Raw genomic sequence first — 19394 nt, 5'->3', positions numbered from 1 at the left:
CATGCGATTGGGTCAAATGGTCCACACGATTGATGTAATTTTTTCGGGAGAATTTTTTATAAATAAATGCGGAAAATAAAAGAAAATAGTAACCTATTTCTTATGAGAAACTTATGAGATGAGATAGGTAAATTTGTTTACATAAAATTAAATTTACATTGAACTGTTATGTTACTGAAATCATAATTTCAATCGCGCAGGTTGAGCCGATCATAGAGATTTGAATCGCTCGCGTTTGAACGGTTTTATAGCTTCTGCGTGGTCACATTTTATAGCACTGCCCCTTCGTCGACACTACCGCCACCAGTGCCAAGTCCCGGAATGAAATCTTATTTTTTTAAAATTAATCCTTAAATATCCTTTAATTTTGACCAACTGTTAAAACAGCTGGGTTGGTATCGCTTCCATGAGCTTCTTTAAAATGGTTCTCTATAAATGGTTACAGCGAGCAGCTTAAAAAATGGAACACCCCTCGGGCCCATTAATTTCGTTGCTTTTTGCAGCATAATTTATAACCAGCTCACATTACGCCATTACCGGATGCCAGTAGCAACGCGGCAAAGGAAATTCAATACATTTCCACTAATAAACACAATCTGCCCCACAAGCAAACATGTAGCGCCGCGCATTCCAAACGCTTCCCCCTTTTCAGTCCCCCTACCCACCACCGGCTGCTGCTGCAATATCGGCCACCGTTCAATCGTCATCATTATTAAATTGATAATATTCTTACGCATCGAGCAAAAAAAAAATTACACCGTACATTCGGCGCACATTCAGTGGCCCTGTTTTGTTAAAGTCCTTTATGATCGGTTGCGACCAGCCCGTCCTTTCCGGTCCGTTTCGATCGATCTGCTGTTTCCGAAATGCAGATTTCCCTTTTGTTCCATTTCCCGTTCCCACCAGTTCACGGGTGCCTTGCTCCGGTGGTGGCACCGAGTGGGTCATTCTGGGTGATTTTTCATTACGATTGGCCGCATGCAGTTCGCTTAACGAAACGTGTTCCACCCATCCTGCCACGCACTCCCCCCCCCCCCCCCCCCCCCTTGCGGATGCCTTTGTTCTTCGCCACAATCAACAATGTTAATGTACACAAAATTGAATTGAAATTTTGTTTATTGTTTCCTACCGAGCACCAGCATCGGGTACGGGAAAGTTGTGGAAATTGTTGCTAGTGAAAAGGATTCTTCTTCGATTGTATTTTCCGTCCCGTTAAATTCTCTCTCGTTAGTAGTTGTAGTGCCGCATAAACGGGATACGTGTTGTTGAGGTAAATTTTTTACCATTTTGAGAGGGTGACGGAGGAGGATGCCCCTTCTGTTTGCTCCCTGTAATTGCTCGCAATTGTGGACTGTTGTCAGCGCTTTGTGTTTCGCTGTTTGTTGTGTCGTTTTTTTCCACGAAAAGGATTCCAGAAATTGTTCAAACGGGTATTGATTACGGCATGTGCGAAAGTTGCCCATCAACATCTGTCTAATAGCCGCGTTAAGGGTTGGTCTGGATGCATCAATTTCAGATAACAATTTCGGCGATACACTTTTTCCAATTAAAATTCTGTTGCTGATACAAATGCCAATTTGATTTTGAAGTGGAATTAAGCGCAGTTTCAGAAAAGGATCCATGACAAATATTTTATAGCTCCAGCATATTCTGACAGTTTCATTCGTTTAGCACTATTTGTCATACAAAACGTTGATTCGGTGCACAGCTTTGCTGCCTAGCAACTCCTGGCAACGCCAACGCCAATGAGTTGTTATGTGATTGAATATTACCTCTTTACCCTTCGCGCAAGGCGGATCAGTTCATTTTCTTTCGGGAATTTAAACCATAAAAATAAAATGGAACAACAAACGGGTGTGCTTATTTTTTCAGAATGATTTTCCTCAATTTTATTAATTGTTTTTCACTAGTTTTCTACACGATATTTAGTTCACGGACGATGCGTGGCGTGGCATTCCATCGACCACCAGCGGGATCTCTTCCCGGATCCCGGATTACTACTACCTCTACTGCCCTGTCCTGGCCGCCTGTTGCTGTCTCTTTATTGTATCAGGAAATGTATGATTGTTGGAGTGAGTGTTTGTGTGCTTGGAAGGGGGAACGGGGCTTATGGGGTTGAAGATGATTGATTTGCTGCAGTGGCCAGCATTCGTCCTGCGGTATCCCTTTGCCTTTACCATATTTACACATACTTCCTCCGATCCAAGAGCTCCTTATCAGACTTCTCATTACACACGCGCGATTACACTCCTGGAACTATCACTCGCTCGATCTACTCACTAGAAGTGTGCCAGTGCGTGTGGGTTCGTATGTACAAAGTTAAGCTTTTCACCATTTTCACCGTCTCGTCGTACTTTAAGTTTTTGGTTTTTCACGTTTTACCTTTCACGGTCAGCGAAGAGTGCCGATCGAAGGAAGAGGAGGAAAACGTAATTGAACCACCGGCCTAGCTCTATTTCTCTCTCTCCAAGATACACGTTCGTCATTTTCTAGCTTGATGATTGGCTTCTACTGCCTTTCTACAATGATATGGTAATCTTGCTGGTATCTGGAGCTGGTTCATTTTACTTCCTCCTTTTCCCTTCGTAGCGTGTTCTTGCGACACAACCTCTACACAAACACCAAACCCCATTCGAGCTCGAGCTACAATTGAAAGAATGGACGACGAAAGAACGAAAGGCTACTACGACTCGCTCGATCGCTAGTTCGACCGTTGGTAAGGTTAAGGGATAACCAGGTACAGAGAATGGGGAGCTCAGGTGACAGAATGGTACGAGAGAGAGAGAGAGAGAGAGAGAGAGAGAGAGAGAGAGAGAGAGAGAGAGAGAGAGAGAGAGAGAGAGAGAGAGAGAGAGAGAGAGAGAGAGAGAGAGAGAGAGAGAGAGAGAGAGAGAGAGAGAAGGTGTCGAAGCACAACCGTCACCGCCTACTGCTCTGTTGCAGCTCATCAGTACTGATCGCGACTGACGTGAAGGTACTTTAGCTCGGACTGGAGTAATAGAATGGTCGGTGAAAGGGTGAGTAAGGAAGATGATTGTTTACGATTCGTTTTAGAATGAGAGCGTTTCTCAGTGGACTCACTGCACTGTACATCGGTATCGCTATTTACACGGGGTGACTGGTGTTGCTGGCATCTATCCCGGTTCCAGGGCACACACAGCACTTGTCGGGACGTTCTCGGTCGTTTCAATTTTCGCACTCTCTCGCGGTACGCAAAACGGTGATGGAATCACTCCATCACTGCGCGATGGCGCACGCAAATTATACGGTTCCACTTACAGCCAGCACAGACGGGCTCTGGATGGAAGCAGAACTTGTGAACTCAAATTAAAAGTCACACCACGCTCCACCACCACCAGCAGTAGCAGGCGTGGTCTAAGTTCAACGTTTTTCAGTGCTTGAGGTACTGCTGCTGTGGACGACCGACACTGACAATCAAATTCCATCCAACCACCCACCGGGGGAGGGAGTATGTGACACAAAAAGAGAGTACACAAACAAAACAGAGAGAGAGAGAGAGAGAGGAGAAAAAATACTCACGATGGCATAAGTGCACTCTTGGCCACCATTACGGCATGAATGAATGGCGCGCGGTGTACTTCTCGGCGCTGAAACGATGCGTCATTACGATGGGATCGTTTGGGGGGGGGCCGTTCGCAATTTTGTGTGTGCAAATGAGTGGTGCAAAGTGCTCAAGTGTGTGTCCGGTTGGTGACAGCACAAAAAACAAAACAGGGTAGAGGAAAAAACCCATCGAAAGCCCCATAATCACGCACCACACAATGGGGTTGTAGGGTGTCCAAATTGTTCCCAGGACTCAGGACACGGAAATGTGTAATTGCACACTCGCACAGATCGGAATTCACACCAGCACACACTGGCAGGATGCGTAACGATATGGTTTAACGATGATGGCAAAGTCCGGGAGAAGAGTCCGGACTGTACCAGCCCACCATCCTGTCGTTCTTGGTTTTATGATGGCCAAAAAGGGGGTTCCTTAAAAGCACCTTCCATACTCACCAGTAATCACTTCAAGCCGGAAAGAGAGCGAGATAGAGAGGGGAGGAAAGCGTGCATTAGGGCGCACACGGGGAAAATTCGCTTTTTAATTACTTGACACCAACCAACGGGATGTCAACGTTCAAAAACCAACAAAAGTGCGTTGCCAGAATGCAACAATATGGCTACTCTGTTCGATTGTTCGAGCGTCCCTGACAAGCGTCCCGAGCCTTGTTCTCCACGACTATACACGCCGATCGCGACAATCATCGCCTACTGTCTGTGCCTTACATGTCTACTAAGGTATTGCTTCTACCTTTTTTTGTTTTTACAACCACACGAGTAGAGAACCGCGGTAGAGAGACGGGGGCGGGGTAATCTGATAATCGCCACCAACACACAGACACACATGCACACGCACACGCAATCCTACAATCGGCACCGAGGACCTTTCCTTTTTGTGGTGCATTAGCAGCATGCCAATGAGGATCCTTCTGCTCTAGCTATATACATTGTTATCATTTGCTGCATGTGTTTGTGTGTGTTGGGGGGAATTCACACTCGCTCTCATTTGTACACACAAACAAGCTGAGCAGGACTGACACGTCCGCACGCCCGTCTGCTCACTTAAGTATCCTTCTTGATTCGTAGTTGGAGTCACTATATGACCCCACACGGTGCATACTAACTAAAACCTGCTTCACTGTACAGACACTCTACTATCTCGCTACTTACGTTCGATTACTTACAGACGCCTTCTACGAACTAAGGGGAGTAAACGAAATGGTACGGAAACGGAAGGAGACTCGGGCAGGAGATAAAATGACCTCCTATTCCTCCTTCGCCTATATCTTCGCGGATCTTGTCCGCTACGCGCCACTGGACACTGGATACTGGATACTGAATACTAAAATTAAAATCACATTTCGAGGGTTGGTTGGCCGTACCGCGCTGCTACGTACACTAGAAGAGTTTCCCTTAGTTTCGTTAGTTCCCTACTTATTCACACGAAGAAGAATCTCCTGGCTGATAGGACACCGCGCTCTACACAACCTTCGATATCTGGGCGGGCAGGTGGGAACCTGCGTCCCTTTTTTGCCTTTTGTCCTCCACTGTTCCTCTTCCTATCAACCTGTTGCCTCCTAGAGCTTTGTTCTAAGGTCGTTATGCCTCACACAAGTTTGACTTGACGTGAGTCCTGGACCCTGGGCAAATTCCTGGGGTAACTCACAGTAGTATCTTGCCGTATACGATGCTGGATATGAAGGGTTCGAGCTGCGATGATGACGGTGCTACCGCTGATGATGATGGTGTTGTTGGTAGTAGCAGCATCCTGGCATCATCTTCCAATTCGCCTTCGCCGGCGTCATCATCATCATCACCATCGCCGCCCATCAACAACATCGACAGCGATCGGCGATCGTGATCATCGATGGCGATCGCTTTCTCTCAAGAATCGCCAACGCCAACCGTCGCGACATTGCTATTCGTCGACCCGTTGCTGTTGTTGCTGCTGCTGTTGTTGTTGTTGTTGTGGCCAGATGTAGCCGTTAGTGGATGATGATCCACCGATTGCTTCGTTCCGGCCACTCCGGATGATGGCGGTGGTGCACCGGACGACGAGGAGGATCCACTCGAAACTGTCGATTGGCCGGTTGGTCGTCGATGATTGTTCCAACCGCCACCCGCACCCATCGTACTCCGGTTAGAGGAAGCTTGCGTGTGCTGACTGTACCCGGAATCGGAACCAAAGCTGGAGTCACGCGAGTAGATCACCCCCGGACCGACACCACCACCACCACCACCGGACGATGATCCATTCCGGAACGTGCTGAACTGTGGCAGGATGTAGGAATGATGATGCGGGTGATGGTAAGGGGCGGCACCACCGGTACTACCCGTTCCGGTACTACCACTACCACCACTCCGATCACTGTACGTGTGCGAGAGGCAACCATCGTAGATGAGACCCTCGTGGAAGACCGGCTCGTGGTAGATGTACTGCGAAGGATCCTGTTGCTGCTGCGTCGATGACGAGATGACGGCCAATGGTGGTAGACCACCGTTCCCGTTTACTGCTGGCACTCCACCGTTCCGAGCCGCACGACCGGTCCGTGGATTTGTCCTCGAAGATCCACGACTTCCGCCGCTATGATGATGAGCGTGGTGGTGTTGGTTGTTGTTGTGGAGATGCGGCGAAGGTGCTGGGCCACGGCCACAACCGTGCCCATTCCGGAAGATCGTGGAAACCGGAGGACCGGCGTGGAGCACTCCAGAGGAGGCGGACAGTTGCGCGTTGATACGGTTCCGCCGTTCGACCGGATCCAGCAACTCCGGATCGAGCTCATCGTCGATGGTACTGTAGTAGTTGGAGCGTCCGTTGTTTTGGTTGTTGTTTACGCTGTTCATGTGATGATGCTGCTGCTGCTGCTGCTGCTGGTGGTGGTGTGGGTGCGGGTGCGGGTGTAGATGCGGTACCAGGTGGTGCGCTGGTGTGGCCAACGTGTGGTTGTGATAGGCTGGCGGTGGTAGCGTCATCATACCCCGATCGTCGTACACGAGCGATGGCAGAACGACCGGATCCGGACCAACACCGAGGGGTCCTCCGCCGTCGGTTAGCCCATCCAGTGAGGTCGCTCCCGTTCGCTCACTTAACCCTCCTCCCCGTGCTCCCCGCTGTCTTCGCCCTGATCCACCGAGTGTGGCCGCAGCCGAAGCGTTCGTCGGATGATGTTGCTTTCTCGACCGGAACAGTCCCAACCCGGCACTCAGTGGTCCTCCACTGATCGTGGCCGACGAGTTCCCGTTCAGTTGGTTCGTCTTGCCACCGCTGTTGTGGCCATTACAGGAAGCAGCCGTATTGCCGTTCCCACTGTGACTACTCGCCCCACAGTCGGCGCTCGAGTTGGAATTGCGATTGCTGTTGCTGCTGCTGGCGCTACTGCTGCTATTGCTACCATTGTTGTTGTTGTTGTTGGTGGAACCAGCTCCACCATTACCGTTCCCACTACCACCTCCACCACCACCACCAGTAGGACGATGAGGATGTGGTGGTTGGTGAGCACTTTCGTTGCCCTGAGACGAAGACGACGAAGATAGCAACGAGTTCCGCTCCGTTCGGTTTCGATCCAGCATCGGAGGACCCGGTGTGGTGGCCATGACGTCAGAGACGGGCACGGTAGCGGCTGAGGCCGTTGTTACCGCACTGTTACTACTACCGCCGCCATTGCTGCGATCGTGATAGATCGTCGCGACGGTGGTCGCATCCGAGGGTGATTTGTGGAACGATCGGTCACCGGGCAGGCTGAGTTCGTCCTCCGCAAAGTCATCGTCCGACTGGATCGGTGGCTCCGAGTCCGTGTCCCGACCGTTGTGATGATGGTGATGGTGATTACCGTGCTCCAGCTCCTCGTACACGTTGTCGTGCGATCGGTAAGGATCGGGACCGGGCGACGAACAGATGAACAGTGGCGGTGACCGGGGCATCGGATAACCGCTCGGATAGTGGATCTGCTTTGCGTGCAGCTGCAATGAGAAGAGAGGAGGGAGACACGAGAGAGTGCGTTAGATGAGGGTCTATCAAGGATGCTTAAGCAGCGCGTGAAAAAGGATAATTAAAATGGTTTTCTCCTCTTCCAGCAGCCATTTTATAACCATTGTTTACTGTAGCCTCCTTCCCACTAAACAATGCGTCAATCCCATTGTAATCTGCTCGACGAAGTGGAAAGGTGTGAAGTGTCTACTCTGTCTTCTACCTTCCCATTATGCTTTCTCAAGAGCGTGCGAGGCGCGACACCTTTTAAGGGGGTAATCGAGAACAAAGAACGCAACGTACACTTCTTGCGTTCTACGCAAATAGCTCTACGGAGGAATGTGCAATTGTTGGTTGGTTGGTTAGCTTGTTGGTTCTGGTCTGGCACCATTGTTCGAGTGTTTGATGCATTGCAATACACCAGTCACAATCATAACCATGCAAGCATCGCAGAACACTAGGAGAACATGAATGGCAGTTCTGCTCTTCTGATCCACGTCCTTTTGTCAATGCAGGGCTCATGAGATGCCATTCAATGAGAAGTGTACCTGCTATTGTTTGAATGGTAGTGTACCTATTCCCGCCACGTTTTTACAATCTGTAATAGATGCTACCGTTCCTCCCGGAGCAGCTTCTTTCAACTCTTTTCATTCTTTTGTCGCGTGACCACTGTTTAGCGATCTTCAAGGAATTCTGTTTAGTTGATCTAGAAGAGCTAGAACGCTTAGAGAATAATAAGTAACTGACATCAACAATAAGGATCCCAGAAGATGAAGATTAGGATTACGGTATTGATAAGAATCGATAACACGTATGCTTAGACCATCTTATCATCACACGCCTCCAGGCAACCAGCATGAGAGCAAAGTCCTTTTGCGCTTGAAATGTGTGTTGTCGCAATCGCCGCTCCAATGCACCAAACATCATTATCGAACAGACCATTAAGGATGCGACAGCAACACCAACATTCACTTCGCTTTCTTTGGAATTGGATAGGGAAATGAATGGAGAAATGCTGAAGCAGAAACAAGTTTCTCTGGCTCCCGAGTGCTCTCGAGAGGGAATGAGCAGCAAGTGTGAAAAGGGTCGGAATCACATTGGAACAAGTTGTGCTGCATGTCATGCCAGCACCACCAGGAGTGTATTTGAATCGAGAGAATCGTGCGCTCGAGCAGATAACAGCTTTTACAACACAATCTTCGGCCCTTCCCGGCCACTGGGGACCACTTGTAACAACCGTATGCACCAGCGAGCGTCCGTGTGACGGCGTGCGACGACGAGAATTGTTGTGCAAATCGTGTAGCATACCGTGCATCGATCGTATGATGGTGACAAAGAACTCGGAAGTCGGAAGTCAGAGCGCGCATCCGTTGATGGCGTGAGAAAGGCGTGCTCCCTTCCCCGGCAAACCACCACCAGGCCAAGGAAGCCAAGATAGTGGGGGCTGTGGGTTGCATAAAATTATGAATTTTCTATTTCCCGTCTGATGCGCCAAGCACCATGATCAGACACTTTCGCATAAGCAGCACCATCGAGGAGGAATCGATTGAAGATCCTTTGGACTGGCACGAAGCAACACTTGAGCGCATGTTAATGGCTACCTGAGTGCTTCTTCGCATTCTCCCCGTCTAGGCTGGAGTTCCAACACTAAAGGAGAATAAATCTCCATAACATATAAGACCACGACTATAGTGCCAGTAGCGCAACGAATGCCCGCGCTCTCTCTCTCTCTCACTCTCTTCCTATGCTTTTGTTGTGTGTTGGCAGTTGGCATGAAAAGAAACACTCGAGGGCCACGTCTTGGACCGGTGTGGCCCAAGGAAGCGCGTCTATTTTGCCATCTTCGACTTCTGTTTGGGCTATTCACAGTCCACGAACAATTGTCGTCGTCGTGTTTGCGTTCTCCACCCTGTTTTGCCTTCCGGAATGGTCGTTAGAGGGTTTGCTGGCCAGTTTCCCATGCGCCACTTGACGACGACGACCCTCGCAGCAACAAAACAGCTCGATTGGAGATCGAGCAACACTTCATCGAGCACGAAACTAGCGTGTATCGACCGTTACTGAGCAAACACAGCCAGACAGACAGAGGGAACAGGTCGCGCGAGCATTTAAAGGGGGGAGAGGCCACCTCTCACCTCTTTCTATGCTTATGCGAGCGCATATGTTGTAGCTTGTTTTATCAAAACTCAAAAGCGAGTTATCCCCATCGCCACGATGATGATGATGATGATGATGATGATGAGGATGATGATGAACGACGAGCATAGACACGGAGTACCAGGCGGTCGAGTAGAAGGAGGAGAAGTGTTGGTGATCACCACGATGGCGATGTGTGTGGTCCCTCCTCCCTCCGAGGAGAAGGAATGCCACCCAGCAAGCTAAAAGGGCCGGCTGGTGCCGGGATTTCGGGATCTCCACTCTCCGGCCTTCCGCCTTCGCACAGATGGAATCTCGGAACGGATCGAGGAACTGGCCACGAGGCAGCGAAGGGTGGTGTGTGTCGTGTTTTGTGTTATGCTGTTGTTCTTACGCTGCTACAACATACATCGCGCGGTGAGTGTGGCGCGAGCGATCGAGCGATCGAGACTTGATCGTCCACGTCTTATTGTAATAGATCTTTCCTCCGTCTCAACTCCGTTGGTTCTCGCTGACTAACGCGTTCGAGTGTGCGCACGTCGATCAACGGACTGCCTTCCTTCCTGCCTGCCTGCTTGCCTGCCTGCCTGCCGATCATTTCTCCAAACACTCCAGCCACTGCTGCTGACCACAGCAGCACCAAGCTTGGTTTGTGGTTTCCAGATGAAACTAAATATTGTTTCTGTTTGAAAGAGCGTTAAGCGGGCAGGGCAGCGATCATAAACGAACGAACTACGGTGGATGGATGGCCACGGTGACGGTGGCCGCTTTCGCTCTGTGGCACTGTGTGGCTCGTGTGAACCAGAAGTCCCTCCACCCCGGGGCGGGAGTCTGTGGCCGGGAGTGCGAATATGTTGAAAGGTTTCACACCTGAACCATTCTCCCAGAGTCCCAGGCCGGCTAGCGGCCGTTATGGTATCTCACACCTCACGGGAAGCCAGACAAGGTTTATCACATTCACCGAAAAAAAAAAACCGGAGACCGGAGCGTCTATCCGGGACAGATTAACGTCGGACCGTTCGGCGGGGTGTCCGATGCAGACGGTGAACCCTTTTCCTTTCGGATCTCTACGGTTGTCAGTTGTCGGATTCTCCGCGTGCTGGCAGCAACGGCAGCTGTTCGGTCACGTCGGTCCGTGATGTCCAAGTCTCATCATAATTTGGAGTGTGTCCATGGTGGTTCTGGCTGGGTCTAGGAGGTATCTAGCAATAATTAGGAGTGATATGCGTTTCGCGATGGACGCTCCTCACCAATCCGGAACATCTGCCCCGGCAAGGTGTTCAGTGTGGCGATCGCGCCGCGGCCATCTTACTTTTAAGTTTAATTGCTTGTGCGTGGCCTTCGCTTCTTCTTCTTCTTCGCTTTTCTCGTGTCTCTCGCCGTTAGTCCGCCTTCTACCTTTGATTGTTAATTAGCGGCGCGGTTAAGGTTTAAACCTCTCCCCCGTCCGGAGACCTAGGAGTCCTCCGACAGGCAACTCAATCCCGGGACTGACAGCCGCGTGTGTTCGCAAACCGCAAAGCAAAGACGAGGGAACGAACGAACGAACGAAGGAACGGGGTGCGATGCGGGGGAATAAACATGTTTGACAGCATTATTACACAGACACGAAACATGATCATCACACGCCAATCATAATTCGTTTCGCACTCGCGCGCCCCTCCCCCTATCCACCGGTTCCAGGAGGCTGAGGTTCCCAATTTTCGGGGCTCGAGGTCAGGTTTGGCTTGCTAGCTCGCTCACTCGATCGATCGATAGGCATACTGGCAATGGTACTGGCTACGACTGATCGTAATTCATTGTCGAACGATCCTCCGCGATCCTCTGGCCGGGGACTAGAAATTCGGAATTCACATCAGCAACAACGTGGCTGCTGCTGCTGCTTCTAGTGCTAGTCAGCCAGGTCTAATGACATGTAAATGGAAACAGATAAATTAAGCGTCCCCTTGGTCACCTTTCCAAGAGGGAAAGAACTGATCGCAGGAGGGAGGTGACGTGGATATCTCACTCTCCCTCTTTCGCTCATTGCGAGGACCCCGAAAGCGCATTCATCCTCAACATACCGTGCTATCGAATTATACATTTATGCTGACGATCGTGCGACGTCGCGATCGTCATCGTCGACGTAGGTCCCATTCTTCTACATCTTCTGCTCCTTCTCCTGGGCCAGTTCCCCAGTGAATCATGCTTGCGCCGTCGTCGTTTTGATCCGACGAAATACGATATGCCGGTCAGGAATACATTTATCACGAAGAGCCAGAACCACGGACGAGCGAATGGATAGGGTTTGAGTTACACACCTCCTTTCCATGCGCCAGGCACCGAGAGACCGTGTTTTCATCATTTTCCGTCTCCGCGATTATGATTGTCGGTGTTTGGGGTGTGGTTGGCGTGACGCGAAACCGCGGGAACGGTTCGTATTATCATCATGCTGCCAACGGGAACGGGCACGGGAACGCGAAAGGAAAGGAATCCCTTTTTTCAAACTTGTCCAGGATCAGGTTCTCGAGTTGTTGGTGTGTGCCGTCCTCAGATTGTTTGTTTGTTTGTTAATTCAAATTCCGCTCCAGATGAATAGACTCGCGAGGACCAGGAAGTGAGGGAAGAAAAGAAGGGATCATCATGCTTCAAGTGCTTCAAATGCTCAACGTGTCACTTGTGTCCTCCCATTCAGATCCCGGTACGCCGCCAGGAGACGCACTGGTTGTCATTGATCCTCCCCTTTTGGCCGCAATACCCTCGGAGCAGCTGTCGGATGTGCCCATGGTGGTGCGATGTCCTCATGGCCGCGAAACCGAAGCCCACAACAACCACCACCACCACCACCGATTCCATTGTGTAGTGCGCGCTTTGACAAGGTTCTGTCGTAATATTATGACAGTTTTATCCTGTCACCGCGGTAAGATCCGCGCTCCACGGCGGTGCAAATGGTAAAAGGTAAGAGAAACGGACACGATGCACGATCAACTCGCAACCCGGGGTATCCGGGCCTTTGTTGCCGGATTGCGGTTTAGGGATCCTTCCATCCAGTCCCGCCTCAAGAAAGAAACCGGTTTTTTAATGTTTTTTTTTCATTGAGGTTTTTTTGAAGGATTACTGCCGACTCGGAACGGAGTGGATGTCTCGTGTCTGTTCCTGTGAAAAAGGTTTGCCTCTAATGCTTCATCGCTTGCGCTGCACTTATGCTGAGCTGCTCTCCGCAGAGAACCCAAAAACCTTCTGCCATTAATTAGGACCTCAAGCAGCAGATCAAGCACCGCGCGGGGCCAGTTCCGCTTTGATCGATGAGCATGACCGCGAAAGAAACAAGGACGCGACGGGCGACCAAAAAATTGGCGTTGATGCGTTTTGACATGTTCCGTCCGAGTTCTGAGGCCCGTGTTGGTCCAAAATGCGAACATGACAAGCGATGGTGCCCGGTTCCACCATAAAACATAAAACATCGATCGGCTGTCCGCAGAGCAGAATGTCACACGTCACGAAAAGTAATCCAATTTAAATTGTGATTTCAAGAGTAATCTGACGGGCCACATTAGTTCTGACAAGCTACAAACAGGCCGGACAGAACACGTGAACGGTCGTCACGTCGTTCGTCGATCGCATTGATCTTTTCTAGCGATATTGTGGCGAATCCCAGGCAGCTAGCTTACCTCCATGTTGTGATGATGATGGTGATGATGGTGCCGCATGACGAGCGGATGGTGCCCGAGATGCACGTCCGGATCTTCGTACGTTACCGAGTGTGCGGCCGACACACCTGTCGCGTCCAGATGCGGATGCGCACCGCCCCGGGTGGGCGTCTTGCATGGCAGGAAGTTTTGAACTTTTCGCTTGTGTCTGGAAGGAGAAAGGGGAGAAAGAGAGAGAAAGAATGTCGATTAATTACCTTGAACCTCCATAGTGCACCGATCCCGATTGATGGGAATGCCAACTGGCCCCGGACCGACACACCGAGACGAGACTAATTAATGTGCACGAAGCAGAGAGAGCGACGGATACTTCACGGTTCGCAAGACCGGTTCGCAGACTGTCCCTTGAGAGCTAGAGAGAGAGAGGGAGAGCCACTCCTTGGCGGGCTTAACCAATGTACATCATTACCGGTTTGCAGAGTCTCGTCGCTTATCGGCCGCGAGGTGGTGCCCATTGTTTCCAGCATCGCAGCAGCAGAAATCAATGCTGCAATTAAAGGACTCCCCACCCGGGCGAGTGTCGCGTCGAGAAACCTTGAGACCACCCGCCTGGTAGACGACTTCTGGGAGTTCATCGGCCACACTGCTTCACATTATCATAAATATGCGGTGGCCGGAACCGAACAGGACCGGTGGAACCGGAACGGAAACCGGAAAGGTGCAAAAATGGTTCACACCGAGGCCACACCGTATAGTTGCTGCCAGCCCTTGTGATGGTGTGATAGTGTCAGCATTTTAATGCCTCATTAGACAATTTCCGCGTTAAATAATGCAATCGGTAAAGAGAGAGCGTGCACTCCATGGAGCGAGCGAACGCGCGAGGACACGCCAACAATCACGTCATCATCGTCATCATCGTTGCTGCTCTGCTGTGGTTTGATTCAACTTCCGATGGCTTCATCTCGATACTTCAAAGGACTTTGGCCTTTTCGCTATCTCTCTCTCTCTTTCGCGCGCTCTCTGTGCTTCTATGAAAGACAGACAAAAGATCAATCGCACCAAAAAAGGACGTGGGCACACGAGGAATGAGATTTTCCCGCCCCGATGACGATGCTGATGATGCTGCCGGTGGAACGGATATCGATCGGAACAGCGGAAGAAGCATCAAGGCACCGCCTCAAGAGCGAAGGACGTTAATCCTTTGCCACATCTAAGCCTCGCCTTCCCGGTACAGGCCCCGTTGGGCCGGGTTGTTGACGCTCGACGCAAAGTTGACGCAACAACAACGGCAAACATCATGTCGCTTGTCACTCTTCGCTTCATCGCTTGCTGGCCTGACGTGGTGCTGTGGCCACTCGCGAACTTTGGGGGCAGCGAGCATGCAGGGGGAGCCGTTCAAGTTAACGAACCAGCCTTCATCTTATTTAACGCTTGACGGAGCATTCTTTTTGGCGTGCGATTTTGGCCAGGACACCTTCCTGTTTTTCCTTCCTTCCTTGCTACGTTTCTCGGCAAATCCTGAGCTGGAAGTGGTGCTCCTTTCAGATGGATTTTTTTTCCGTGCGTCATCGACGGGCGTGCGGCAGTTTTCTGTGTGTCGGTGGGTGTCGCTGGATGAAACCGAATCCGAAACTGCAAAAAAACGCCGTGCCCGGGATGAAATCAAATTCATATCATGCCCAGACAGTGGAAGGGCGTTATGCCAGAGGGAGCCACAGGCTTCAGTCCTGGTGATGGTGAATTGATGGATTGATTGCGGGCCATGGAGTACTCTTTTCACAGTCCCCCGGGGGAGACGGTTGTATCGGTTAATCCAATGGGCACACAATCCTGTGATCCATCGTCATCGTCGGAGAGAAGGAGTTCCCCTCGCTTCGCTTTTTTCCCTCTTCGCACAGAAGGATTCCCGTCAGTTCCACTGCGAAACTGAACTCCGAGCCATTGGAGCGAGTGTCCAAATCTGTGCAATTGGAGCATAGGAACGGTCACGGCGGAGAGTGTCGAGTGTGTAAGGATTGGATTAGTGGATGGCTGACGATGAGGTGGCCACACGAGAGACGATCGATTTCCGTGTTATTGCCACTTCACGGTGACTTCCCGGACACTCTTTAAGGTTCACGATTCGATGGCTCCCTGGTAGTGGTGTAACTTTTCAATGGCGAACTTCCAGTCCTCTGGAGCTGCTCTTCCGTTTGGGTAAATGTTTGATTTATCTCATTACTTACACTTGACGCCTGACGCCAAGGTGACGCCCGGGGAAGATCGATCGATTAGACTCCTCGTTCCTATCCTTTTCCCACTCTCACTACCTTATTTAATGGATTGTTGGATGGCCGGTGCTTCAGTAATTAAGATCCTGCAGCGAACTGGCTCGATCTCGGCCGGAACGAACATGAGCTTACTAGGATCGCCTTTCGTTGACAGATGCGATTGCCTGTGCCTTGTGCCTGTCAGAACGACGGGCGAAGGCTGCCAACGGTTGCCCCTGTTTGGTTGCCATGGCAAATGGCCGAGTGGATCCGGAAAGTGAAGGATTTATGGTGCAATTTTCGTGCTGCCTTCCGGCCAAAAGAAAAGCTCATGACGACAGGCAGAGGAGCATGTCGGAAGGCTGACATCTCTTGGGCTTCTCATCAGCACGCACACACATCCACACGTACCATCGGCGAGCACACGAAAAAAAACAGGCTAGCTCACGTCAGACGCGTGCTCGTCGGAGGAGAAATTTAATAAAGTTAATTTATCTACCGTGAGACAGGCGCACGAAATGGTGTCCAACCGACCCGTCCAACGATGCGACGACCTCCAAGGCGGAAGATCCTTGCCGTCACCTTGCCTGCTACCATCTTGGAAAGGGGGTTTTATGGAACTGTGCCACTGTGTATGTATGTGTGTGTTGACCCCGGGTCTTGACTTTTATTAAACTTCCAGCCAAACTTTCCCAATTTCACCCTCCAGCCAGCCCAGGATGTTTCTTGTTCCAGCTGGCAGAACATTCTGCAGGCAATTCGGTGGAAGACAAAAAGAAAAAAAAAAAAACAGAGAGAGACAGAGAGCGAGGACGAAAATTCTGCTTCGCACTCCAATTCCACCAAAGGATGCACCAGTGGACGTTGAATCTTGGTCAAAGTTAAAAACTTGTGATAGTGGACGAGACGGTCGCCTCTCTTCTGGAGGCACCGAGCAACATGTCTGGCCACTACCATCAGGCGACGACACCCACGGTGGACACGAGGTAGACGAGGGTATTACAGTGGAACTCATCTGATCTCGTCTTAGTCGTCGCCATCCATGTTGCCCATGACCATTGCCGTAAAGTTAAACTAAAGTCAATTCCTTCGTTCACGCTCTCAGGTGCGAACACTCGCTGGACACTGGCGCTTGGAGGCGTCGTTCCGGTTGCTGCCCTCACCTTCCATCGTGTTCCAGGGATGTTGGTATGTTTGCAGTAAGCATTAAGTCCGGGCAAGGTGGAGAAGCGCAAGCCAGGATGGTCCTACGTGTTTGCAACGTCCGGTGGAAATCCGGACCAAGGATGAGAAAAAATTGGGAAAGAACCGGACACGTCTTGTGACCTCTACCCTTTTACCCGTGCTGCTCCTCCCCTTCCTCCTACAGGTCCAGGGTAAAGGATTTTCCGGAACTTTTCTTTGTCCTTGTCGGTTGTTCCGGTTCGAAATCAATGACAACTATTTGGGACCGGTACGTGGGTTTGGGATTTGGTTCGATTTTGGATTCCTTCTCCCCGCTCTTACACCTTCCTTTGGTGGATTCCCTTTGGCGACAGGTAAACATCATCCCATCCTGGTTAGCGGACCCTGGAGTAAACGTGGAACAGAATCGGTGCGGTGCTTCAGGAACAGGAATTTCCGGATGAAATTTTTATCACCGCTCTCTCTCCGCTGGATAAGCGGAAGCGGTTGCTTGGATAAAATTGGTTGCTTAAAAGACGCGGGAATGATCCATTTTACGGCATCCACGTCCAAAGATCCGGCAGCTACCTAAGAAAGGTAGGATCCACCGAGACCGGGTGCCGGCATGTAAAAAAAAAAAACGGTCCGCCGGGCTGTTGAAAGCTGGCATATCATACGCCTCTCTCCGCTATCTCTCCGCTAGTTCCACCAAAAAAGGCGTCGACGGAACCGGGGCAATAAATGCCCTGACGTTAATCCGTTAAAGCTGCCCAGGATACAACTTTAATTGTGGATTTTGTGACATGCTATACGGGCCAACAACAAAAAAAAACCGTCCGGTAGACCTCGGTAGTCCTGGGAGACACCGGAAGAACACGGAACGTTGGAACGCCGGGGGGGTTCACTTTCACCGGGCTGAACACACTTCACAGGACACTTTCACCACTCACCAGACCGGATGGCTACCGGATGCTGGGAAATCTCGGGGACGAAGATAGAAAGCAGAACCCAAGTAAACCAACAACAACAAATAGAAGAAAAAAACCGATTCCCAGGATTGCCTCAGCTCAACCCACAGAAGCAACCGTGGCAACAGCCCGGGGGCCAAAAAGGGTTTGACATGTCGGCCGGTCCTGGCCCATGGTGCTTGGGTAAAAAGGTTCCACAAAAACTTTACTTAAACACTCCTCAATCCTTGGTCCTTTCTCTCTATCGCAGCTGGCATCACAGTTGGCGTTGTCGTGCAAATTGAAAGCGGGAGTCTTGCGGGAAAATGGGCCAAAGTGAGAGTGAAAATGGATGCTACGCATCCGTGAGCGCAGCGTTGCGCACGAATTAGAACTTAATCATGTGACACTTGGTCTCGGAAAGGGAAGCCGGGAGGATGAACATGGCAAGCAGAGGATAAAGCTAAAGCTGGAAGCCAAATCCAAATTGAAGGAAAACTACTTTTTCGTTCGTCCTTGCGCCGTGGTCGGGATGTCCTAGGACGCATCGCAATCAAGGCAACCATTGCACACATTGCAGCCCCAGGCATACGTGGTGGTGAAGATGGCGACGACGGCTAGCGCTTGACAGCCGCTGTCATCTGCATTTGTGTGTCGAAAGATCGGTTTAACAAAGGCGCACTCTCCATATCGTCCTCGTCTTTTTCACTCTGGTTTCTTGTGCTGTGTTTGCACCGTTGGTGGGGTCGACACCGGTCGACCGGTTCTTCGCTCGAGTTCTTCAACTTTCCTCTAGGGAGCTCCTGCCTGTGCTCCAAGGTGATGCCTCTCGCTTGTCGTCAGCAGTAGCAGCAGCACGAGTTGCGTTGCAGCAGCAGCACCGACCGGATCCGAAATGGGGGAAAAACCCATTTCTAACCCTTTTCTATTTACAGCGGAACACCACCAACACCACCTTCTCTCTCATAAACCTCTTTTCCTCTCAGCACGGGTGGGGCGTTCTGGTTGTTCATTAAACGGATTTTAAGCTGCTGCACTTTCGGTCCTAATCTTAATTAACATTCCCGGGAGGGTCACCGGTGTGGGGGGAGGGATTGGATTGGAGTAGCTGGCAGCTGTACACCGGATTTCTGTGGCGTTCTTTCCGGGGACTCGTCGAACTCGAGGGACCGACGACAATGGCTCTGTTTCAGCAGTGCAATCACTTTCGCTGCGTCAAAAGCCCCGTCCTCCTGCCCGCGTGCAAACCTTTCACAGTAGAATCTCGCATAACGAGTAGGCCTAGACGTGCTGCTCTATCCTTTTCCCGGGCGGTTCATGAGAAATTCGTCAGCAGGTCGTCGGTACCAAGATAGAAGTGATATGTATTGGCCGAGGGCCGAGCAAAACGCCGCGGTTTTGTCAACATGACACCAACCTACGGGGTGGGCGACGGCGCTGTTTCTGTGGTTTTGTTTCGTTGCTTTCGCTTCGGTTTTTTTTTGGTTCGGCATCGACCGGCAATGACCACCACAACGGGGAGGGGTTAGGAGCGCCAGGGTGTTCGACAGTCAACACAGATTCTGGTTGACCACCGCGCTGTTGTATCTCGTGCGTTCATCTCGTGGATCCGGCGATCGCCACAGTCCATATATTGTGCTGGCTATTTTAATATACTTCGAATCCCAAACACGAAAAAGAAATAAACTACAAAACAGAGAGAGAGAGAAAGACTGGGAGAGAGAGAGACGAAGATAGC

At 50.7% G+C, this 19394-nt stretch overlaps 1 protein-coding gene across 1 annotated transcript in view; it reads right to left on the bottom strand.

Moving 5' to 3' along the window:
- Positions 1-1880: 1880 nt before the first annotated feature.
- LOC126572875 (hornerin) overlaps positions 1881-19394 on the bottom strand; it is a 110916-nt gene continuing 93402 nt past the window's right edge. The window contains exons 6-7 of the mRNA XM_050232575.1: positions 13318-13504; positions 1881-7524 (exon numbers count right to left, since the gene is read on the bottom strand). Of these exons, the coding sequence (XP_050088532.1) occupies positions 5449-7524; positions 13318-13504 (2263 nt within the window). The 3' untranslated portion in view covers positions 1881-5448. The remainder of the gene's footprint in view (positions 7525-13317; positions 13505-19394) is intronic.

Source organism: Anopheles aquasalis, chromosome 2 (genome assembly GCF_943734665.1).
Source record: "Anopheles aquasalis chromosome 2, idAnoAquaMG_Q_19, whole genome shotgun sequence".
Lineage (NCBI taxonomy): Eukaryota > Metazoa > Arthropoda > Insecta > Diptera > Culicidae > Anopheles > Anopheles aquasalis.
This window is presented reverse-complemented; position numbering and strand designations above follow the sequence as displayed.